General features: G+C 45.7%; 1 protein-coding gene across 2 annotated transcripts; it reads left to right on the top strand.

Moving 5' to 3' along the window:
- On the top strand, positions 1 to 25,028 carry GSS (glutathione synthetase). Of its 2 annotated transcripts, none has more exons than XM_065921869.1 (13): positions 1 to 79; positions 3,290 to 3,424; positions 8,031 to 8,176; positions 11,205 to 11,280; positions 11,580 to 11,719; positions 12,415 to 12,531; positions 16,524 to 16,604; positions 16,699 to 16,776; positions 18,301 to 18,367; positions 21,024 to 21,218; positions 21,697 to 21,778; positions 23,264 to 23,453; positions 24,465 to 25,028. In XM_065921869.1, the coding sequence occupies exons 2-13, from the start codon at positions 3,296 to 3,298 to the stop codon at positions 24,586 to 24,588; spliced, it is 1,425 nt and encodes a 474-aa protein (XP_065777941.1). In that variant the 5' UTR covers positions 1 to 79; positions 3,290 to 3,295; the 3' UTR covers positions 24,589 to 25,028. The 2 variants fall into 2 exon arrangements, with proteins under 2 accessions (XP_065777941.1, XP_065777940.1); XM_065921868.1 differs by lacking the exon at positions 1 to 79 and adding an exon at positions 206 to 314.
- The last annotated feature ends 433 nt before the right edge of the window (positions 25,029 to 25,461 follow it).

Below are 25,461 nucleotides of genomic sequence, written 5' to 3'. Positions count from 1 at the left end.
ATCTCCTCGAGGCCCCGCCCCCTGAAGCTCGTTAAGGCATCGGAGGCCAGAATAAGGAGCGCGGCTGGACGACGGAAGAGTAGGTTGGGGCATATCAACGGCGGCCCGCAAGGGTCATGTTTCTTCGGGAGGAAGGACACGAGGGAGGGGTCTGGTCAGCGATCTGAACCCCGGTGGCCGGGAGATGCTGCCGCTCACACCCATGGCAGGGACCTGGAAACGGGTGTCCAGTGAGCGGGTGGGGCTGGTGCTTCTTGATTCCAGATTCCCCAGATCTGACTCCAGATCGGGCTGGTGTCGGGGACTCGATGCCGGTGAGGCTAGAGCCGGAGTTGTTGAGTACTTTGTTTTTCGTTTCTTTAAACACAACAATGGAGAAGGAAATGGCAACCCACTCCAGTGTTCTTGCTTGGAGAATCCCAGGGACGGGGGAGCCTGGTGGGCTGCCGTCTATGGGGTTGCACAGTGTCGGACACGACTGAAGTGACTTAGCAGACTTAGCAAACACAACAAAAGGAGAAACGATTAGAACCAAACTTTGCCCTGACTGAGAGCAAGCGGGCCCAGGAGATGGGGCAAGCCTGGGCAGGAGACCGTGTTGTTGGCCTCGGCCTCCCGCAAGATTTGACCTGGCCCTTGGCTTAAAGTCCGACCGGGTTTTCTTGTGGGCGTGTTAAGGCTTTTGGTGATCCGGCTCCAGATTGTCATTCATTCACCATTCATTCATTTAACATTCATCGAATTCAGTAGTAGGCGCTGGAGCTAGAGAAGTGATCAAGACCCCTATTCCTTACCGTACAGGGAAAATCAATGAGCTGCAGAAGGACGCCCGGGGCGGGGAATAAGGACAGCTTCTGAAACTTAAGTCGTGAACGCTGGTCGGGAGGGGTGGGGATTGTCCCAAAGAGACAAATGCCAAGGCCTGGAAGCGGGAAAGAAACTGGTGTGTCCTGAAGATACATCTCTCCGAACCTGTTCGGTGCTAAGGGGTAGATGGCAGTAGTGGGAATTAGGCTGCTAACAGTGGAGGTGGAGAGAAATCAAGGAGTTCAGAGTACAATATACTTCGAATCCACAGGATTTGGGCAGAAAGGGTGTAGGCAACAAGAATATAAAAGGCTTGGGTGCCTGGGGAAAGGCTCCCCACTTCATTACTCTGGCCTGAGAATTCAGTCCGTGGGGTCGCAAAGAGTCAAATGTGACTGAGCGACTTTCACTTTGGGTTCCTGGGTGGGGTTCATCAAGAGCAGGAGCAGATTTATGGGCAGACAATACATTCTATTCTGGTTCTATGGAGACTGTCAGTAAGCAGTTGGATATTCTCCTTTGAAGGTCAGGAAAAGCACTGTAGTAAAGTTACAGATTTGATGTCATCAGCAAAACAAAGTCACAAGAAGGGTTGAGACTGTAGAATGAGAAAAGGCCCAATCAGTACTTTTCAGAGTAATTATTTTTGTCTTATCTTCCTTTACATCCTCAGTCTGGGCCCTGGCGTTAAATGCCAGTCAGTGTTTACCAGCTAAACAAAAGGCCAACAGCAGGCAGAGATGTTGGAATCCCAGAGCTGTGAAGAGATGGGGGGCACTGCAGGGTTCCATTGCAGAAGGCAATGGCACCCCACTCCAGTACTCTTTCCTGGAAAATTCATGGACAGCGGAGCCTGGTAGACTGCAGTCCATGGGGTCATGAAGAGCCGGACATGACTGAGCGACTTCACTTTCACTTTTCACTTTCATGCGTTGGAGAAGGAAATGGCAACCCACTCCAGTGTTCTTGCCTGGAGAGTCCCAGGGACAGCGGAGCCTGGTGGGCTGCTGTCTATGGGGTCGCACACAGTCAGCCACAACTGAAGTGACTTGGCGGCGGCAGCAGCAGCAACAGGGTTCCATTGCTCTAAAGTCAGAGTCACAGGTGCTAGTCTTGGCTTTGCCACCAGGCTGTTGCGTTACCTCTGACCAGTATTCTCACTGTAAAATGGGTACAGCCAGAAAGGAAGCTCCCGCATATAAAACTCTAAACACTGCTAAGGCACTGCACACAAATTTTTTTTTTTCATTTAATCGACACAGTGTCCTTATTTATAAAAAAAAGTAATTATTATGGCTTCAAACCCATCTGACTGACCCCAGAGTTTTGTTCTCTACTATGACTGCCCTTATCTGTGTCTCACCTGAGAAGACCCTTTTGAAATCACATGCTCATTCTTTCAATACTTTGTGCTGAGGCCCACAGACTTTCATTATTGGTTTAGCACCAGTTCTGTCATGGGGATTGGGGGATGGAGCCGAATATGATGGAGATCATTCTCCAGCTCTCTTCCTGTGACCACTGAGCTGAGCAGCCGTGTTCTGTCCATAATTTTTATTCCAGATCTTCTCAAACCCCTGGGGCCTGCTGCAAAGTCAGTGAGTGTCAAAGTGTGAGTTGGTTCACCCGGTGTGTCTCTGGCAGCCAGTGGGACTCCTATTACACTGGGAACTTGGGTTTCAGTTATTCCCATCCTGCTAATATGACTTCTCAGAAATGTTTTCTGTGTTTGGTTCTGCGATGATAGATGTCCATACAAGGAATGTCATCATTTCCTCCTAGTGGTTTTGCCTCTGGTTAGTATGAGGGAGGGCTTCACTTTATTTGCATTTAATAGTATTCTTCAGCGGGCTCCTTTCCCCTACTTTTGCATAATTTATCTGAAACCTGCCTACGTGGGTTGTTGGAGCTAGAAAGGGAATTAACAGTATGTTGCAGTGGTTCCCATTCCAGGAATATTTATTTTAAAGAGAGCTTCAGCCCTTCCCTCTGCTCAGATCTCTTGAATCAGAATCTCTAGCAGGGCCTAGGATCTGTATTTTCCAAACTCTGCAGAGTATTCAGCTGGTTTGGAAACCACGGTTTAGTTCAGACCCCTTATTTCACAGGTAGAGAACCTCCAGTTCTGGAGAGAGAAAGAACTTGTCCCAGTCATAGATGACGTTAGTGCCTCTCTCTCCAATGAAAAGCATTGGGCTGGGAGTTCAGAGACCTGGGTTCAAGTCCAGGTTTTGCTAGTCATTATCTTGGGCAAGTCACTTCATCTCTCTGAGCCTCCACTTCCTTACTGGGAGAATAATGCTGTCATTGTATTAGGACTCAAAAGAGAGACTGTCAATGGAAATGCTTCGTCAGACTTTCCATTCTGCGCTCATGGAAGTTGTTAAGAGCTGCCAGCCAGTGTTCTATTCCCTGTACCACACTCCAGTTGCTGGGCCCCAGGCCATCTGTCACTAAGCCCTCCTCTCTCCTTCTGTTGCAGGTTGGGATGGCCACCGGCTGGGGGAGCCTCTTACAGGATGAACAGCAGCTGGAGGAGCTAGCAAGGCAGGCTGTGGACCGGGCCCTGGCTGAGGGTGTGTTGCTGAGGACCTCACAGGCACCCAGCTCCTCTGATGTAAGCCTCTGACCCCTCTCCTCAGCACTGACCACACAGCTTAGATCCTACAAGGCTTCTGCTAGGCTGGAGGCAGTTCCTTTGGACTTAAAGCCCACATGTCTTTTGCTTTATTTTTTTTCCAGTAGCTTAAATTTATCTCTATAAGAGATAAATTTATCTTATCTTAATTTATCTTAATTTTATCTCTTAAATTTATCTCTATCTCTATAAAATTTATCTCTAAATTTATCTCTGTATTATTGAAAAGCATCATGCTTTAAGGTGAGTAATCAACTTTAAGTCTAAAGAGCTTGAACTGTGACTTATGCAAGTTACTTAGCCTCTCTCAGCTACAGTTTCTTCAAATATAAAAAAGAGATAATAATGGGGCCTACCTTATGGAGTTGGTAAGAGAATTAGAAGATAATTCACATGAAGCACCTTGTCCAGTAAACTTATTTTTTAAGATCCCCTAATCATACTACCTTCCCTGTAATTGGTTTGTGGTATATCCTTCCAGGTTTTTCTCTGTGCATTTAGATACATATATAAGTATATAAAGAAGGGCTTCCCAGGTGGCACTAGTGGTAAAGAACCTACCTGCCAATGTAGGAGACATAAGAGATGTGGGTTCGATCCCTGGGTTGGGAAGATCCCCTGGAGGAGGGCACGGCAATCCGCTCTAGTATTCTTGCCTGGAGAATCCCGTGGACAGTCAATAGTGTTGCAAAGAGTTGGACACAACTTAGGTGACTTAGCATGCACATATATAAAAAAATATAGTTGACCATTGAACAACACAAGGATTAGGGGTGTCAGGCCTCTGCACAGTTGAAGATCTATCTGCGTGTAACTTACAGTCGCCATTCCATATACATGGTTCCTCTGTATCAGAGGTTCAGCATCCACAGATTCAACCAACCTTAGATCATGCAGTACTGTAGTATTTACTGTGGAAAAAAATTATGTGTCAGTGGACTTGTGCAATTCAAACCTATTGTTGTTCACGGGTCGATTATATATAGGTTATAAGAAACTAGCTGGATTATTCTATGATACATGTGTTTGTTTTTCGTTTAACAATCTGCCTTAGAACTCTTTCCAACTCCATTCTGATGCATAGTATTCCAAGTGTGAATGGATCACAGTTTAACTTTATGGATGGTTATTTTGGTGATTTCTCATGTTTTACGATTACATATAGCCCTACCAGAAACAATCACATGCATGCCTGTTTGGGCACCTGTATGAATGATTCTCTAGGGTTGATACATAAAAGTGGAACTGCTTATTCTAAACCACATCTTAAAACAAACAAAAAATCTCATCCCTTTAAAAAGAATTTTTTTTGTGACCAGGTAAGACATTTTCATGGTTTGAAACTCAGAAGGTCCAAGAGTTTATAGTTCAGTCTTCCCTTCCACATTCCCTAACCACCCAGTTCTCCTGTTTTAAAGGCAACCTGTGTTTCAGCATTCTTGTTTATTCTTTGTTACCTTACTCTTAACAAGAAAATATGTATATATTCCTTTTTCCCATTTTTTTTACACAAAGAAGTGTGTTAAGTTCTTCTGTGACTTAACACATACCTTATGATTATCCCCATTAGTGTCTAAAAAGCTGCCACCATCTTTTTCTTTTTTTTTTTTTTACCAAGTCACATCTCTTTTGTCTCTGTGTGCCCAGAACCTAGTTAAGGGCCTGGTAGAGAGTCCAAACTTAATAACTGGTTTGAGGCCCAAGTGAATGAGAATGACTGTCACCTAAGGCAGACATACTGTAAAAGTTCTGCCTCTGACTTTAGGATTATAATTCTTTTTGATAGTGTTTTCATTCCCATCAGCCAGAAGTAGAATTGCTCTATCATACAGTAGTTCTGGTTTTAGCTTTTTATACTTGGCTGAAACAATTTACATTCCCACCAACAGTGTATGAGTGTTCCCTTTTCTCCACATCCTCTCCAAAATTTGTTATTTTCAGTCTTTTTGATGATAGCCATTTTGACAGGTGTGAAGTGATATCTCATTGTAGTTTTGATTTGCATTTCTCTCATTAGCGATCTTGAGCATCTTTTCATGTACTTGTTAGCCATCTGTATGTCTTCTTTGGAGAAATGTCTGTTCAGGTCTTCTGCCCATTTTTTGATTGGTTGTTTGGCTTTTGATAGTTAGCTGTATGAGCTGTTTGTGAATTTTAGATATTAACCCCTTGTCAGTCATATCATTTACAAATATTTTCTCCCTTTATGTAGGTTGTCTTTTCATTTTGTCTTATGTCACAAGTTTTCCACCTGTGTTCCCTTCTAGGAGTTTTTTGTCTTTTTTAAAAATAATTTTATTTATTTATGGCTGGGCTGGGTCTTCATTGGTACACAAGGGTTTTCTGTAGTTTCAGAGAGTATGGGTGACTCTTTGTTGCAGGCCCTAGAGCACGCAGATTTCAGTTGTTGTGGCACACGGGCTTAGTTGCTCAGCAGCCTGTGGAATCTTCCAGGACCAGGGATCAAACCCATGTCCTCTGTGTTGGCAGGCAGATTCTTACCCACTGTACTACCTGGGAAGTCCTCTTCTAGGAGTTTTATGGTTTCAGGGCTTATCTTTAGGTCTTTAAACCATTTTGAGTTTATTTTTGAATATGGTATGAGGGAATGTTCTAATCTCATTGTTTTACATTTGGCTATCCAGTTTTCCCAGTACCATTTATTGTAGACACCATCTTTACCTGCTGTGTATTCCTCCTTCCTTTGTTGTAGATTAACTGATCATAGGTGCATGGGTTTATTTCTGGGCTCTCTATTTCTGTTCCATTGATCTATATGTCTGTTTGTGTGCCAGTACCACACTGTTTTAATTACTCTAGATTTGTAGTATAGTTTAAAGTCTGAGAGGATTATACCTCTAATTTTGTTCTTTTATTTTCAGGGTTGCTTTGCAATTCAGGGTCTTTTATGATTCCATATAAATTTTAGGATTATTAGTTCTAGTTCTGTGAAAAATATCATGGTTGTTTTGATAGGAATTACTTTAAATCTATAGGTTGGTTTGGATAGTATGGCCATTTTAATAATATTAATTCTTCTAATCTAAGAGGATGGGATATCTTTCCATTTCTTTGAATCATCTTCTGTTTCCTTCATTAGTGTTTCTAGAATGTATATTCTGCAATGTTTATTGAAGCATCTATTTGTAATGGAGCGGAAGAGAAGGAAACCACGTTGATGTTCATACTAGAAGGCTAGATTCAATAAATTATGGTATATACAAAGAATTGAATACTATACAACCGCTGAAAATAATGAAAGTGTTCTATTGAAATGTATTTGGAAATGTCTCTGAAATATTTATAAAGCAAAGGACACAACAATGTACGTGTTATATGCTTTTGTGCATATAATATGAAATGAAAGAGAAAATATGTATGTATACACACACATTAGTCTAGAAGGATATGTGAGACACTGGTATATCATTTTTCATGGGGTGGCAAAGAATCGGACATGACTGGGCACACATGCATGATCATGAATGCACGAGTATACCATGAGTATACCATGGGGAGGAGAACTGGGTCATTGGAAACAGGGTGAGAGTGAGACATGCTTTTCACTATGTCTTTTTTAATTTATGTGTTTGTATTATCTATTCAAAGTAATAATATTTTAAAAATAAATATATAAATGTCAACTTCAAACACCATTAACTTATACTACCATAATGACAAACTGATATTAACTCAGAGGATAGACTCAGTAATGCTTCATATATAATATAAGCACAAAGTCGTAATATAAGTCACAAAGTCATCTTCTCTTTCCCAAGTTCTAGTTCATGTGTTGTTGGAAATCTCAGAATGTATTATCCCCTCCTAAAAATAGTATTCTAGGTGATATTTGGGTTTCCTGACTCTGCCAAAGTCCAGAGAACTCAGAATGCAGCTGAATGAATTCCAGGCCTGGCAACCTGGGTCACCATCTCCAACACTGGGGGGAAACCACCCCTGGCTTCTCCTCTGGGGGCCAGAGTCCACTTCTGCTACAGCTGTACCTGTGGGACTCTCTCTCTCCCTCAACCAGAAGGCAAGGGGACTGGCTTGGATGTGAACCTGCTAGGAGAAGTGTGTGTGTATGTGTGTGTGTGGGTGGGTGGGTGCGGTGGTTGTTTAGAAACCATCATGGTTCAAATCCCAGTTTCACTTAATAACCTTGCATAATTTCGGTCATGTTACTTAACCTCTCTGGGACTTAGTTCCCTTATCTGTTTAGTAGGTATAGATAATAATATTATCTTTCTCAAAAGGTTAGATGGTGAATCCATGTAAAGTATTTAAAACAGTACTGAGCATACAGTCAATGCTCCATAATTTTTTGGCTTATTTGTCTAGACTTTGTAATTTTTTATCTGTTTACATTTTAAAAAAATCAGAAGTAATTGGCCAAAAACAAAGTCTAGAAGTTCTCTTAATACCCACTCCTCATCCTGTTCTCCCTCCCTTCCCAGAGGTAACCAATATTCTGCAGTTTGTGTGTTTTCAGTAACATGGGGCACACCTTCCATGGGGTTATGTTTGCGGGAAGACAACACACTCACAGGCGTTCTACCCATGCCCACTCTCTCTCCTCGATCAGGTGGTGAGCTATGCTCCTTTCACACTCTTCCCTTCCCGGGTCCCGAGTGCCTTGCTGGAGCAGGCCTATGCCGTGCAGGCGGACTTCAACCTGCTGGTGGATGCGGTCAGCCAGAACGCTGTCTTTCTGGAGCGGACTCTTTCCAGGTACGGGGGCGGTGGGGTGGGCAGGAGATGCTAGAGCTAAGGGACTGGAAGACTGGGACTCATGAGGTATTACCCGGGCAAGTGACTTTGTGGTGGGGGACAGGTACTCTCCAAGAGAAAGAAAAATTAATAGAATAGAGGTCAGAAGAGCTGGCTTCTAACCCTGGCTCTACCACTTACTTATATGGCCTCAAGCAAGTCCCCTTTCTTTCTCTGGGCCTCAATTTCTTCATCTGTAAAATGGGAAAGTGAAAGTGAGAGTTGCTTAGTCATTTCTGACTCTTTGTGACCCCATGGACTGACTATACAGTCAATGGAATTCTCTGGGCCAGAACACTGGAGTGGATAGCCTATCCCTTCTCCAGCAGATCTTCCCGACCCAGGAATTGAACTGTGGTCTTCTGTGTTGCAGGCAGATTCTTTACCAACTGAGCTATAAGGGAGGTTGGCCTAAATCTAAGATCCATTCCAATGCTGACATTCTGTAATTCTCTGACCTGCGACCTGCCCCCTGCTCTGAAGACTGAAATTTCCATCTGGAATTAGAGGTCAGGGCTCCCCAGGTGGTGCTAGTGGTAAAGATCCTGCCTGCCAATGCAGGTAGACATAACAGACTCAGGTTTGATCTCCTGGAGGAGGGCATGGCAACCCACTCCAGTGTTCTTGCCTGGAGAGTCCCATGGACAGAGGAGCCTGGTGGGCTGCGGTCCATAGGGTCGCAGAGTCAGATGTAACTTAACACGCACGCATGCAGCCTAGTTTTGGAGAAAACAGAGGGCAGGAGGGGTTATTGGGTTTAAAGTCAGATTTTTTTACTCATCTTAAGTAGTGGCTCTTTCTTGTCACCTCAGGCCTCTCATTCTGGGTGAGATGGGGTGCATACTGGGCCACACCCAGTTCATGAGGATACAGAACCCCTGAAATGGCTCATTCCATCCACCCCTCTTTGTCTCTTCTCCCTTAACTTCTTTTTTCCCTTGAGACCCTGGGGCAATGGACATTTCTTTATTTTAGAATGAAATTAGAATTAAATGTGTGTGTGTGTGTGTGTGTAGAGAGAGAGAGAATATACATATATACATGCACATAAATATAATTGCATGTCTGATTAATTTATCAAAAACATTTATTTTGTTAAACACAAATCTTTTTAAAATATGCAATTTGGTGTGATGGTGAATAGGAGAAGGGTTCATAATGGTAAGAAGTTTGGAAACCATTAAAGTGAAGTGAAATATAAGTTGCTCAGTCATGTCCAACTCCTTGCAACCCCATGGGATAGTCCATGGAATTCTCCAGGCCAGAATACTGGAGTAGGTAACCTTTCCCTTCTCCAGGGGATCTTTCTGACCCGGGGATTGAACCAGGGTCTCCTGCATTGCGGGCAGATTCTTTACCAGCTGAGCTTTACCAGGGAAGCCCCCGGAAACCATTGACTTGGGAGCTAAAAATCCACTGAATCATGAGTGTACAAACTTCTCCAGTACATTTTCCTCAGGTCTTTCTTGGAATAGGCCCAGATTTTGTGCCTGTGACTCTGGATTGTGGGGAAATATGAGCAGTCTGATTTATGACCGTTACCCTGAAGCTGCAGTTACATGTGAGACTTTCCCTGTAGCCCAACTCTGCAATCCCTGCCTTTGTTATTACCTTCTCCTCCGAAATACATACAAACCTCAGCTTATAAGGGAGAAAAGGCCAGGATCACAGCTGCAATAGCAGCCTAGCCCTAGGGTCAAAGGGGAGCATCTCTTCAAAAAGGGGTAAACGTGTCTCAATTTTGCTAGAGGCAGAAGCCCAGCTGGTATCTCTCCTCCTTATGAGGGGCTGGGAGACCCCTGAGAGAGCCGATGGGGAGCAGAGGAACTTCAGGGCAGGCCTGAGCTCCATGGGCTCAGTGGGGACCCTGTAACAAGGTGAGCCTGAGAGTCAGGCTTGAGCAGATACACAGAGATTCTTGCCTGAATCTTGAGAGGCAACAAGTTACTTACCTGTGGGTGTCTCTTCCTAAGGCTCCAGAAAACCATACTGATGGGTTCTACCTCATGTCCCATGTCACAGCAGCATACTTGTCCATGAGCATGAGCCAACACAGACATGTCAAACAGGAGAGATGACACTAACCATCACACAAATAAAATGGAAAATTACAACAGTAGTCAGTGCTCTACAGAAGAGGTCCACAGTGCTGTGGGAGTACATACCAGGGTATCTGACACAGATACGGAAGGCTTCCTGTGAGGACTCATTGAAGAAAAAAATGAGGATATTTAGCTAGAGTCAGAAAAATCCTTTGAGGCACCAGGCATAACTGCTGTCTTCTAATCTGAGGCTGCCAAGCAAGAGGCGGATAGGACTTGTCCTGGGAGATATCAGAATGTAGGGGAAGCTATAGAGAGTTAATGTTAGGTCACCTAGAAAGCTTACCAACTACAGAATGGTCATGGCGTATGCTAGTTTTGAATTCTTGGGGCCAGACTCTGTGTTCAGTTCTATACATGTTATATCTCATTTCCTCTTCACTACAACTCTATGGTGAGCTTCCCAGGTAGCTCAGTGGTAAAGAATCCACCTGCCAATGCAGGAGATGTGAGTTCAATCCCTGGGGTGGAAGATTTCCTAGAGAAGGAAATGGCAACCCACTCCAGTATTCTTACCTAGAGAATCCCATGGACAGAGGACCCTGGGGGACTATAGTCCATGGGGTCATAAAAGTCGGATATGACTCAGCGACTAAACAATAACTCCTCTATGTTGTAAATTTATATTTCTCTTCCTTTTTCAGATGACCAAACTGAAACATAGAGGTGAAGTGACTGTCTGAGGTTGCCTGTTAGTGAGTGGGAGAGCTGGGATTTGAACCCAGGTCATCTGGCTCTAGAGCTGGGTTCTAAACTACTGTTCTCTTTGGGTTGGTGTGGGTATTCAAGTTTGGGCCAGTAGACCTAGAGGGGATTCAGGAAACTGTGGAAATCCTTGGCCTTTAATGTCCCATGTAGCCTAGAAAATACTCTGCTTCCTCTTCCAGCACCATCAAAAGGGACAACTTTACTGCTCGTCTCTTTGACATCCACAAGCAAGTCCTAAAAGAAGGCATTGCCCAGGTAACCATTCTCCATTCTACCCTGGTCTGAGACCTGCCCTTCCCATTTCTCTCTCTTTTTACGAGCAAAATTTGGCCTAGTCACTGAGCTCATGGGAATCTGCCTCTCATTGGTCCCCGTGGGGTTTATACATTAGTGGCCAATCCTGGAATAACCAGAAGAATGATTCCACTGGGTTTGTGAGTGTTAGCTGGCCCCTCTAATCTCTGCATACAGTTCACGGTACCTGTCAGCTCTGTGGGTAGGCCCTCGGGGTCAGCCCCTGGGCAAATGTCCTAAACCTTCAGTTTTTCCTCTAGACCGTGTTCCTGGGCTTGAATCGCTCAGACTACATGTTCCAATGCAACCCAGACGGCTCCACAGCCCTGAAACAGATTGAAATCAACACCATCTCTGCCAGCTTTGGGGGCCTAGCTTCCCGGACCCCAGCTGTGCATCGGTGAGTCCCTTGGGCAGTCCTGGGCACACGGGTGAGGTGTCAGCCTGATGAGCCTACAATCACAGGTGGGGGCAGGGATCTCCGATGCTGACTGTACCCTCCTGGGCCTTGGGTCATGTGTTTCCACCTCATAACACAGTTTCCACTTGTAATTAGGTCTTGGTATGTCAGAGAGAGAAGGGACTTTGATTCATCTCATCCCGCCCCCTCTTTGTGTAAGTCACTGTTCCAGACAGAAGGAACAGTGTTTGTGAGGGCCCTGAGGTAAGAAAGAGACCTGAAAGGAGGTCAGAGGCCAAGGCAGAGAGGGAACAGGGGCTTCGCTTCTGAAGGCTGGTCCCTAGCAGCAGCCACATCTAGCCAGTAGTAATGCTCTAGGTTTCTGAGATTGCACACAGTCTGTAGCAGGATTCCAGACAGCAGGTGGGGCTGGGGAAAGGGGCTTCAGTTCACTGGGAGGCTGGTGTGGAGTGGAAACACAGGGTCTCGGGGCTCCTCTGGTGTGTACACCAGCCGCCAGGCTTCGGGCAGCCCAGCACATTCCAGCCTGAGGCGGATCCTCCAAGGGCATCGCGGTAGGATGTTTCTTAGTGCTCAGCTGATGCTCAAAGTGATCTTCCAGTAAGTGTCTATGAGTCACAGGCTGAAGAGTCTTCAAGGCCCATCCAATTGCTAAGACATCTCTCTTTCAACAGACATGTTCTCAGTGTCCTGGGTAAGACCAAAGAAGCTGCCAAGATCCTCTCCAATAATCCCAGCAAGGGACTGGCCATGGGGATTGCCAAAGCCTGGGAGCTCTACGGCTCAGCCAAGTAAGGGAAAGAAAAAGTGGCCACAGAATCTTGCTTTAGATTCAGCATTCATGGATACCGTAACTTCTTTGCCTGACATCATTAGAAAATGAGGGAATTTTTCTTGAAATAGAAGCTTACACTTTGGCGTGTCAAAATTGTTTTAATGGAGTTTCTTCCTTCTTAAGTAAGAGGTGATATAATTTAATCTTTGATGATAATTTAGTCTTTTCTTGTTGGCTCCAGGTCATCATTATGACTGTCACTGATTGCATTTTGATGTAATGCAAAGATGCTGCTTAGAGCGAGAGGTGTGAGAGACTGTTTGCCTGCGCTAATAACCCAGCTGTTAGGCTTTAAGCTCTTATTCATTCTCTTCATGGTTTTTCTGTCTGTCTCCCCACTAACAGCTCTTACTTCTTACTGCTGTCATTGGGCTTGAATTTTAGAATCCTCCACTCCCACTCCTGTACCTCCTTTTTGATTTGTTATAGTTTGGGGAAGAAATTGATCTGTTATGTTTGAGGGCCTCTTTAATGAGTAAATGCATAAATTTTGATCTAGGGATTTTATAGTATCTGTTTTAACTGTTCAGAGGCATATTTTGCTTCCTTCTTATTTCTCACCTGTGTTCCAGATTTGTAAAGATGCTAGGTAGGTGACTTCTGGATGAATGTGCAGGCACTGTACTAACAATTACTGCAGTGTTAACATAGCATTATCAGTTAACCCTTAATGAGCACCCACTAGTGCCACACTCTGTGCTAAGCACTTCATATACAGACAGGATCGCAGTGAATCCTCATTTCAAATACTCTGAGGTAGATACTGTTCATCTCCCCCACTTTAAAGATGAGGAAACTGAGGTTTAGAGACGTGAATAATGAATAATATGGAGAGAAAAGAATTGTGTGCTCAAAATTAGGCACTGGTAATTAGGAGGTGTGGGATCCCTGAGCCGAGTGGATTCCCTCCCTTGATTTTGAGAGTCAAATAGGTACTTCTGCTGATCCAAATATGACCTTTGCTAAAGTCTGTTCTTTTCCTTAAACATCGGGTTCCTCTCTTGTAAAGTGGAGGTAATAATAATAACATCTAAAAGGATGGTACTGAGAATTAAATGAAACCGTAGATTTGGAAAATGCTTTAAAAACACTCGTTGAGGGTCATTATGTAGTACTTTCAATAATAACAATAGTAATAATAACTACCATTTAAAGAGTTCTAGTTTTATTGTACAACAGAGCAAACTGAGGGCCCAGAGAGGCTGCAATGACTTAACCCAGAGTCACCCAGCTAGGAAGTTTAGAATTCATATTTATCTGCCTCTAAAGCCTCAATAACCTCAAATATGCAGATGACACCACCCTTATGGCGGAAAGTGAAAAAGAACTAAAGAGCCTCTTGATGAAAGTGAAAGAGGAGAATGAAAAAATTGGCTTAAAGCTCAACATTCAGAAAACTAAGATCATGGCATCCAGTCCCATCCTTCATGGCAAATAGATGGGGAAACAGTGGAAACAGTGTCAGACTTTATTTTTTTGGGCTCCAAAATCACTGCAGGTGGTGATTGCAGCCATGAAATTAAAAGACGCTTACTCTTTGGAAGGAAAGTTATGACCAACCTAGACAGCATTTTAAAAAGCAGACCTTTGCCAACAAAGGTCTGTCTAGTCAAGGCTATGGTTTTTCCAGTGGTCATGTATGGATGTGAGAGTTGGACTATAAAGAAAGCTGAGCACTGAAGAATTGATGCTTTTGAACTGTGGTGTTGGAGAAGACTCTTAAGAGTCCCTTGGACTGCAAGGAGATCCAATCAGTCCATCCTAAAGGAGATCAGTCCTGGGTGTTCATTGGAGGGAGTGATGTTGACGCTGAAACTCCAATACTTTGGTCACCTAATGCAGAGAGCTGACTCATTTGAAAAGACCCTGATGCTGGGAAAGACTGGGGGCAGGAGGAGAAGGGGACGACAGAAGATGAGATGGTTGGATGGCATCACCGACACAATGGACATGGGTTTGGGTGGACTCCGGGAGTTGGTGATGGACAGAGAGGTCTGGTGTGCTGCAGTTCATGGGGTCGCAAAGAGTCGGACACAACTGAGTGACTGAACTGAACTGAAAGCCTGTGATCTCTCTGTTACAGTGTTCTTCTAAGAGGAATGGTCCCATAGGATAGACTGAAAAACTGAGGTGCAAGCATTTGTAGAGCAGATGAGTTTTTGTCAGTTATCTCATACTTTTTAAAAAGAATTGTAAAAAATTAATTGTGAAAAATGAATTGTGATTTCAGTTTATACATTTATTCAAACACTTTCAAAATACAGTGTCTGTGGTTAGAATGAGTAGGGATAAGAAGAGATGATTCTTAATGTAAAGATTGGCAACTATGACCTAGTTATCTCTCTTACCTATAAATGGGGAAATCAGGGTCCAAGGAAAGAAACTGACTTACCCAAGGGTGTACCATAGGTCCCTGGCAGGACTGGGATTCAGGGTGCCCACTCCCAGTCAACAAGCGCCTGCCACTTCACCTTCCTTAGCTGAACACTCTCCCAGTCCTGCTCCCAGCAGACTATCAGAACTAAAGGCAGGAAGAGGTAGAGTGTTTTCCAAGTCTGAGTCCAGTTATTTGGCAGGGGGCAGGCTGACTTCATTCACCAGAGCATGCAGTTCCACTTTAACCTACAGCTTTCCTCCTCCGCCTCTTCTTGGAGGTGGGCCAGCCTGGGCTAAGTGCCACATTCCCACCCATGAGCAGAGCAGATCAGGCTACAAAGTTAAGAGCAAGGTCATTGGCTCTCAGGACTCTCTCCAGGCAAGATGGCTTCTGAAAGCACCTAGCTTGTCTCTCAGACACACAGCTCAAAGCCAAGACTCAGCTTAATATCAGGTCTGATGTCAAGAGATTTCAGGCTGACTAGGAGTGGGGTCATAGCAGGACCTGTATTTTAGCTAAGTGGAGAAGAGTTAGTTAAAGTGTAGCCCAAGAGATTTAGCTGAGGGAGAGAGAAGCAGAGACAGACAGACAAGAGGCCAAGTACAGTAGGTCAGAAATCCACACTTAGAATCCTAAGCCAAGTCTGCCCACTCTTCAAGAGTCTCAGCAAGAAGCCTTGGGCAGAGTGCAGTATAGCTACAGCAGAAATGGAGTCTGGTATTGCTGAGCCCTGGCCCTAAGAGAGTCTGGCTGGGGACTGGACGTGTCTTTGACAAATTGGTAATCAAACAGACAGTTCTTTGGCAGTAGCATTTCCCTGAGTCCTTGAGCTCTTGCTCTTTCAAGAAACATGTGGATAAGCAGCAAGGAAGAGGCCAGGTAAGCCCCAGTGATCCTGTTAATACTGTGGGACCAAACATGGCCCCATGTGCCACCCAGAAATGTTGGGAGGCCCCAGGAAATAAGGCCTTATTCATAATTTGCTCTTTAGAGTTTCTGTAGGATTCTGCTGAGCTATTCTAGTGTTTTATTCAAGAACCACACATTGTTTTATTATATGTTTCACAATCTAGTAATAGGGTCTTGTTTTATTATATGTTTCACAATCTAATAATAGGGTCATTAAGCCCCAAACCCCATTATTCTTTTACAAAATACTCTTCTGAAGTTCCATGGACAAAGGAGCCTGGTGGGGTCACAAAAGAGTCAGACATGACTTAGCTACTAAACAACAACTCTCACCTCTTAACTCTTCCAGAAGATTTTAGAATCATTATGTTAAATTCTAAGAAAAAGTTCTCTTGGGTTTTTGAGATGCTTTTAAATCTAAATTTTGGTTTGCACAGAAAATTGACATTATTACATCTGCCTACTAGAGAAGGAACAAAGAGATCTCCATTTTTTCACGTTTTCTACTTTCAGGAAATAATGTGTTGTAGCCTCAGGTATCTGTGCCTGAGGCGGTCCTGAGATGAGAGAATGTCTACTCTTTCAGGGAAGCTGTGTTCTCATTCTCAGTGCTGAAGGGGGTGGAACGGGATCACCTGGGGCCATGTATGTTCTTTCCCCAGTGCTCAGGTGCTACTGATTGCTCAAGAGAAGGAAAGAAACATATTTGACCAGCGTGCCATAGAGAATGAGCTACTGGCCAGGTAAGTAAAGGAGGGGAGACCTGCGTGTGTGGCCCCCGGAGAGCCAGTCAGAACAGAGCAGCCACTCTCTCTGACCCTTGCCCATCTTTCTCAGGAATATCCATGTAATCCGACGAAGGTTTGAAGATGTCTCTGAAAAGGGGTCTCTAGACCAAGACCGAAGACTATTTATGTAAGTGTCCAAGGAGCATCCCCAAGGATCCAGTAGAGGGCTGATTTGGGAAACTCATCCTGCCACCCTCTTCTCCTAAATGACCCTTTCTTCTGGGAGATGTGATGGCTTGCTTCCTTCTCTCTGAATTTTAGGGTGAACACTGAAAATATCCCACCTTCCCAGGCAGTTTTGGAGAAGCCAAGTTCTGTTTTTAGAGGGTTGTATCAGAGCTATTGACATTCTGGATAACCTTGGTTTCCATATGCCTCTGGGCTCCTCAAAGTTTTCTTGCCCTTTTTGGCTGGTCAAGTCAGACTTGGGCAATTGGGTTGGGCAGTCAAGGAGGAAGAGAAGTAGCCAGCTCATTCTTTGATTGGTTCTGGGAGTTGCTTTCCTGAGGTCTCAGGCAAGACTTCAAGGGGCCTGGATTTGTGCTCCAAGCCAGGCCCCATGCTTTGGTTTATGGGCCACCACCAGGTGATTTGACTTTATATTTTTAATTTTTTGAAGATTGACATTTATTTTATTGTTAGCTGAGCTGGGTCTTTTGTTGCTGCTCGTAGGCTTTCTCTAGTTGCAGCAAGTGGGGGCTACCATTCATTGCTGTGCTCAGGCTTCTCACTGCAGTGGCTTCTCTTGGTGGAGCATGGGCTCCATGGTGTGTGTGTAAGATCTTCCCAGACCAGGGATTGAAGCCCTGTTCCCTGCATTGGCAGGCAGATTCTTAGACCACAAGAGAAGTCCACCAGGTGACTTTTGTATTAATATCACATATTTAGACCTGGAAATTTGTGATTCTTAAAAGTAAGAACCTCCTGGCATTTCACAATGCCACTATTTTCTTTTCTTTTTTCTTCTTCCTTTTTTTTGGGGGGGGGTGCATGCCATGCAGCTGTAGTGATTTTAGTTCCCTGACCAGGGATCGAACCCCAGGCCCTTATCAGTGAGAACACCAAGTCCTAGCCACAGGGCTGCCAGGGAATTCACACTTAACTATTTTCAAAATGTGCTTTTATCTTGACAAAACAAAGTCATTAATTTACTTTCCAGATATATCAAATAAAGGAAAGGGGAAGAAGTTCCAAAATACAGTCTGTAGCTTAACTAGATTCATATTTTGCATCTGCCCGCCTTCACCCCGCTACCATTTAAAAAAACCTCAACCTGGTTTCAGCTACTTTAAGCAGTGTAAATACAAGTGTGTTTTGCTAGCTGTATGATTCTGCTGCTCGGGAATTTTGAGCCCACTTTTTCAAAGTTTACCTAATTTGATTCTGGTCACCTTCTTTTTTTTCCCTGCGGCCTTCCTAGAATGACTCTACATCTGGAAATATTGGCGAGCATTTCCCCTTCCAGTTTTTAGTGGAAGCACTGATGGTGTAGGTGTTTACTACATGCTTCCAATGAATCCCTGTTCAGGCTACCCCGATGGGCTGACTTTCAAAGAAGTCAAAGGTGTTTTGATGCACCCTGAAATAGACTGAACCACTGAACACATCAGTTTTAGTTTAACACAGCAGCTTTTTCCATCCTGTCTTCTAGGGACGGCCAGGAGATTGCTGTGGTTTACTTCCGGGATGGCTACATGCCAAGTCATTACAGTCTACAGGTTGGTGCTTTCCATTAGACCACTCTTTGCCTCCTGGGACCCACCATTGTTCCTCAGAGATTCCACACGTATCATAACAACCTGGGTTTTTCCCTGCGCCCTGGCTTCAGTTCTTCCTGAGGGAACTTCCTATCCTCCCACAAGCTTTTTGCTATCTCTCACTCCCTAAACACACACAAGGTCTGCTAGAATCTAAAGCCTCTGGAATCCACAATGCTTCAGCCATTCACCTTAGTTTCTAGGGTTATGCTGGTAAATGTGTAACCATAATCTCTCCGGGGAGGCACGCCCTTATTTATAGCATTTGCTGATTTCTATTATAACTACTCCCATCATGACCAATTTCAAAGCTACCCAACTTAACATCTCTGAACAGAATTGGGAAGAGATAGGCACAATCAGCTCTCACGAGCCAATACAAACCAGTTCCACTGCACCAGTGACCAGTTCCTTCTTGCCAGCTCTTTCTTCTCTTTTATCTGCATCCAGAAGTTTTTATCTGTTGTTCATTCATACTAACGACACTACTGATATCACCTTAGCTTGCTATCTTACCATGTAGTTTCAAAATTGCATTCCACATCTACTGTTTCATTTAATCCTTACACTGTATGAGGTGTATAATTATCCCCATCATATAGATGGAGAAGCTAAGGTTTGAGAGTTGCCAGGGCTTATCTAAGGTCCCACAGGAAGCTCCCAGGCTTTCTGCCTCTCAGTCCAGTGTCATTCCTAGCATATCATTCTCTTCCTCCTACCCCTGATCCACAGCATGGAGAAGCTAATAGGAAGCCCTGCTTTCAGTTGGGAGAAGGTAAAGGAGAAAATAAGTTAGAAAATACCATGAGCAGTAGTCTGGGGATCCTGAGGGTTTGACTCCACCTTTGGGTGACCGTGGACAGGATCCTGCATCTTACTGGGCTCAGTTTCTGTAAACTGAGGGGACTATACTAGAAAACTGAGGGAGGTCCTTCCAGATCTATAATTCTTTGAGTGTAAGATCCTCTCTAAGGCCCATCCTGTACAGGGAGCAGCTCCACAGAGGTGGCAGCTCTATAGAAGGTCCTTTCCTCTAGAAAGTGGTTAGAACTTGCTGACTAGAGAAGAGAGAAACTGTCTATTGCGAAAAATGGATCCAGGTTCTAGGACAAGGGGCTTGAGGGAAAGGGTCAAAGAAAACTTTATTTAGAGTTAACAGGAAGGAAATTAATGCACAAGGAGAACATTTTTAGGAACTGAGAAACTCAGGCCAGGTTTAGACATGGAGACAAATCCACTAGGCTTAGTGACTTGCTAGAAGACAGCAAGTTCCCCGATCATCTCTGAGTTTTGCTTTCTCTCCTTTCCACAATGGGGTACTTTCTTGGGTTAATCTCCGACATGCAGGGTACCTTTAGCTCCACCTAGAACACTAGCTTAGTTGTTAGGTGTCTGCGGTTATTGATGAAGACCAGGCAGAGGTGCTGCAGGTAGGTGAACATCAGAGGAAGGACATCATGTGTGGGGGTGAGAGTGGGATGGGGTGGTGGTGTTGCTCCTTTGACTTTGGCCCTGATCCTGCTGTGGGCAGTTTGTTGTGGTCTGGAGTCAAGGACAGACTGTCCCTCTGATGCCCTAGAAGAGGGGCTAGAGTGGGGGAGTGGGGCATGGCCCTCTGCCGTTTCCCTGCCTCTCACACCCTGAACTCCTGGCCCACCAGACTGTTCATCCTGCGATTATTCACCTGCAGACCTTTGCTCACATTACTTTGTTAACTTGAGTATCTCCTCCCTATTGAGTCTCACCTGTCACTCTCCCTGTTTTCTCAGATTTCCCCTCATTAAACAACAATATATTTACTGAGCACCTGCAAAGCTTCGGGCATTGTGCTAAACACTGGGGATACAATAGGAAATGAGAGACAGACAAGAGTCCAGTTCTTATGGAGCTCACAGTGTGCTCAGGGGGATGGTCATCAGAAAGTAAACAAAAGTAGAAAAAGTTGTTTTTTTTTTTTCCTAGCTGGAGGAAACAACAGGGTGAAACAATAGAGAATTATGGAGAAATCACATTAAATATGGTGGTTTGAGAAGGTGACTTTGAGCCAAGACTTAAGGATGAAAAGGATTCAATCATCCATTAGAAAAGCCAAAATGACAAGAATCCCAGGCAGAGGGAAATGCAGCAAATGCAGGTCCTGAGGTGGACGTCAGCAGGTCCTGACGTTTGTGTCTGAAAACTGACAGACCTGTGTGGCTGGAAAGTGGGAGTGGGGTGAAGGGACAGCCTGGAATGAAGTTGAAAAGGAGACAAGAAGTAGGTCCTTACAAGATCCCCTTACAGGAGAAGAACAGCAGTTTGTATTTTATTTGTAGTACAATAGGAAGCTGAGCTCATAAACAAGTGTCTCCTCCCCTTTCAAACCTCCTCATCCACTGTTCACCCTTTCACCTTTTGTCATTTCCCCTTTTAGTTACAGTCATGTGTCATCGTGCTAGGCTGTGAGCTCCCCAAGGGCAAGAATCCTGCATGTTAGGAGGAGGCCACACCTGCCTCACAAGTGTGTTACACGGGCCCTGGGAGGTGATGCATGTGAGGATACCTGGCACCTGATGGATGCTCACTAAAGGTCAGCCAAAGTCAAAGTAGAATTCCATTTGGTGTCTTCACTCTGCAGAACTGGGAAGCACGCCTGCTCCTGGAGAGGTCATGTGCTGTCAAGTGCCCGGACATTGCCACCCAGCTGGCCGGGACCAAGAAGGTGCAGCAGGAGCTGAGTAGAGTGGGCGTGCTGGAGTCCTTGCTCCCTGGGCAGCCTGAGGCTGTGGCCCGCCTCCGTGCCACCTTTGCTGGCCTCTACTCACTAGACCTGGTGCGTGGACAGCCCACTTCTCCCAGCTCAGGCCTCCTCAGTATTGGGGACCCAGAGCCCAATGTGTTGGGGAGGCTGGAGCTGGCACTGGGCTGGACTTGGGTCAGTGATGCTCTGAGGTCCCCTGGAGCCCTGGGAAGTGGGACTGGAATCCATTGTAAGCTCCCTCAGCAAAGGTGGAAATGGGGATGCTAACCAGGGAAGGGGGCTGAGGTAGACAGCAAGAACTGAGGAGTATCTGTACCTGCTTTCGGGCCTTGGGCTACTCCTGAACTGTTGCCAGAGAAAGCTGGTACTCCCTGCTACAGAGGGGTTCACTGGGGTTGTCTCATCCAGCTAGTAGCATCCAGCCTAAGGGGCTTTATGGCCCTTCCTCTTCCTGCTCCTCCTCTGATGCCGCTCTGCACAACCAGCAGGACCTTGGCAGTGTGCTTTTCGGCCTAAGACTGCTACTGACTGCTCTCTTGCCTCTTACCAGGGTGAAGAAGGGGACCAGGCTATCACCAAGGCCATTGCTGCCCCTAGCAGCTTCGTGCTAAAGCCTCAGAGAGAGGGTGGAGGTAGGTGGTGCCCCCTTCGCAGGGCTGCTCAGTGAAGGGGGTTGCAGGAGGTCACCAGTGCTGACCTGCACTTGCTGTGGCCACAGTTCCAGGCTCCAGGGGATACGGGAGGAACTGACGCAGGTTCCCCACCTTGGACAGTGTCCCGGGAGACCCTGTGATCACGTGCTGTGGAGCACAGGAGAGTGTGAGGCAAACGTGATGACCTCTACACTACAGAAACGCCCAAGCACCACGGGATGTGATTAACCAGCACTGGAGGATGTGGGCAAGTGTAGTCTGAGATGCCCGTGGGGGCGCAGGAGGGGGCATATCAGGAGGTTGGATACCTTCCTGCCTGGTTTGAACTCCTTGAGGGCAGGGGTCATATCTGCCTCATGGATCCAGAGATGATTTTTTTTTTTATCTTGGCCTTAAGGGTTGGGTAGGCATTTCACAGGTAGAAAAGGGGGAAGAGCATTCCATACAGAAGGAGCAACCTCAGGCTTAGGCTTCTACTGGTCCATGGAAGTGTGGTATGTTTGGAGGTTAACAAGTTAACTGCTGAGGCTGGAGTGCAGCGTGGGAGGTGGGAGAGGGAATGATTTGGTTTGGAAAAGATGGCTTGGGACCTGATTATAAAGGATGTTGAATATATGTAGGAAATTGGGCTTTATCCTATGGGTAGTGGGAAGCCATTAGCAAGTTTAAACGAGGGGTTGGACACATGATGGATCCGTGTTTCAGCCATGGTAGAGCACGTCCTGGAATGCGGGGAGACATTGGTGGCCTAGAGACCATAGAGGAAGCTGGTATAGTTGTCCAGAAGAGCAATGCAGAAGGCTGGGCCAGAGCCTGTGACAGTGTGGAGTACAGACTGAAGAGACATGTTCGAGTGAGTGAATGGAGAGGGAGGTGATCAGTGACTCGGGAATGCCTTTCACTTGACTGAGTGTAAGAAGGCCCAGGAGGAGCAGACCCAGGCAGAAGTAATGAGTTCTGTTCAGACATGCTGAGTTGGATTTGGTAGCCCCTGGGATATCTGTGATGTTTAGAGCAGGGAGCTTTAGCTAAAGATTTGGGAGTTAACAAGTTATAGACTATAGATGAAGCCTTGGAAGGGATCTCCCTGAAAAAGAGTGTGTACACGGAGGAGAGAACAAGGGTAGAGGAATGATTCCTTGGAAACCCCAACATTTAAGAGGGGCAGGAGCCAGTCAGGGAGGCTGAGAAGGAATAGCCATAGTCAGGTAAGAGGAGAACCAGGGCAGGATGATATGGTGGGAGGTGTGTTCACTTTTTGTGTGTGTGTGTGTGTGTTCACTTTTGTAAGAGCTCTCCTATTGAAGGTGACATTTTTCTCCTTGGAGAACAAGTCTGCCCTGGGTTCACTGAGCTGGTGTCAGGAACTGATGCTCTTGACCTGCCTGCATGGCCCTAGAAGTGGGAGTACAGGGTAGAGAAGGTGGGCAGAGGGTCCAGGATGACTGGTTAGTGAAATTGCAGGTAACAACCTATACGGGGAGGAGATGGTACAGTCCCTGGAGCGGCTGAAGGACAGTGAGGAGAGAGCCTCCTACATCCTCATGGAGAAGATTGAACCCGAACCTTTTAAGAATTGTCTACTGCGACCCGGCAGCCCTGCCCGAGTGGTCCAATGCATTTCAGAGCTGGGCATCTTCGGGGTCTATGTCAGGTGAGCCAAGCAACATGTTTCCTTATGTAGTAAATGAGGCCAAGGACCTAAGATCTGCCTACCTCACAAGGCTATCAAATGAAGTCCAGATGACAAGTGCTTTGCATCTATAAAGGAAATTCCAAGTGATATCAAGATGGCTAACAATATAACCCTGGATTAGGAAACCCCAGGGAAGAAAAGTTTAGGTCCAGTCCCAGGGCACCTGGGATGCTGGGGAAAGGTGGGATGGGCCAGCTAGAGGATAAACAGTGGCTTTGAAAAGCTGAGTGGCTCCTGGGCTTGGACTTGAGCACTAAAGAATCAGGAAGAAAACTGGGGAATTTGTAAGGAACAGTTTCTGGTCCCTCATTATCACTTCCTGCAAAATACTCACTCCAAGATCAGAGCAAGGAAGGAATACCAGATCCTACCATGCCCCCCACCAGGGCCTGCCCTCTCTATAATCTTCCCTTCCAACCATTCCACTTACAGCATCCAGTGAAGTGAAGTCGCTCAGTTGTGTCCGACTCTCTGCGACCCCATGGACTATAGTCTACCATGCTCCTCCGTCCATGGGATTTTCCAGGCAAGAGTACTGGAGTGAGTTGCCATTTCCTTCTCCAACTTACAGCATCTGCCTGCCAATTCCTCTCCACCCCCTACCGCCATCTTGAGAGAGAGGTAGAGAAGGAAATATAGAGCTACAGAAGATGAAATGTGAGCCTGGCGTCATGCTAAATGCTTTTATGGTTTTCTTTAATCCTTATCACCATCTTACAAAGTGAGAGGTATTATCCCTGTTTTAAATTGAGGAAATTGATATTTAGAAAGGCTGAGTAACTTGCTTCAAAGACAGAGCTAATAATATCCACTCTAGGATGCAATCCCAAATCTGATTCAGAAATCCTAGCACTTTCTCAGGTGTAGTCAGTCACCCATGTACTGCTCAGCTGAAACCAAGGAAGGTCTTGGGTTTGAGGACTGAGTCCAGGTGATGGAGTTGTGTGTCTCCTGCTCCCATTTCTATAGGGAGGGAAAGACACTTGTGATGAACAAGCACGTGGGACATCTGCTTCGAACCAAAGCCATTGAGCATGCAGATGGTGGTGTGGCAGCTGGAGTGGCAGTCCTGGACAACCCATACCCTGTGTGAGAGCACAGCCAGGCCTGCCCGGACTTCACTCAAAAGACCTTCCATCCTTTGTACTGATTATTCCTCACCTGCCCTCCTGAGGGGCTGCCCTCCCCTTACCTTGGGAAGGCTGGTCTCTTCTAGAGATTTCCAGGGTCTTCATGGAAGGGCAAATGCTGGGTATCTTTCCCCCCCACCCCCTGCCCCCAGCTTTCCCTTCTGAGAACCAGAAAAGCTGTGTTTCCTCTAGGTGCGATCTAGAGGGCCCTAAATCCTCAGGGTGTAGATACAGCTGAAAGGAAGCTGATTTGAGGTCAGGGTCCATAACCTTGCCACTCTCCTGTTAGCCCCTTCTCAGCCTTTCCAGCAGGTTCTGGACTTGGGCTAGGACTGAGGGGTGGGAGGGAAAGGGTAGGGGCACAGCCTTTCCCCACCTCCGCCTTAAATAAAACTACTTTGCTGATTCTATGATTCCTTTGTTTGTACATTGAGGGGAGGAAGCTATAATCCTAGTCAGCCCACTTCAGATAGATTGGAGCAGGGGAAGGAACTGGGCTATAATCAGTCTCCTTAGCTCCAGATCCTATGGATAGGGCCCTGAAATTTCAGTCCTTAGTCACTCACTAATGCTCCCACAGGATCACAGGGAAGAGAGATGGTCTCTAGCAGGGAGAGCAACCGTGGTCAAGCATTACAGTTATAATGTGGCTTTAGTTGCTTTCCTGCTTAGCTCAGGAGCTTGTCAAAGGGCCTGGAAGCCCTGGTGAAAATGAAAATGTTAGTTGCTTAGTCATGTCTGACTCTCTGCGCCCCCATGGACTGTCAGGCTCCTCTGTCCATGGGATTCTCCAGGCAAGAATACTGGAGTGGGTTGCCATTCCCTTCCCCAGGGGA

The sequence above is a fragment of the Muntiacus reevesi genome, chromosome 2, assembly GCF_963930625.1.
Source record: "Muntiacus reevesi chromosome 2, mMunRee1.1, whole genome shotgun sequence".
NCBI lineage: Eukaryota > Metazoa > Chordata > Mammalia > Artiodactyla > Cervidae > Muntiacus > Muntiacus reevesi.
Note: the sequence above shows the minus strand (reverse complement) of the source record. Positions and strands in the feature narration are given on the sequence as shown.

Coding starts and splice junctions, on each gene's coding strand:
- GSS (XM_065921868.1), top strand. Junction 16,777..18,300: donor CAAGACCGAAGACTATTTAT/GTAAGTGTCCAA, acceptor CCTGTCTTCTAG/GGACGGCCAGGAGATTGCTG. Junction 21,779..23,263: donor GCCTCAGAGAGAGGGTGGAG/GTAGGTGGTGCC, acceptor GTGAAATTGCAG/GTAACAACCTATACGGGGAG.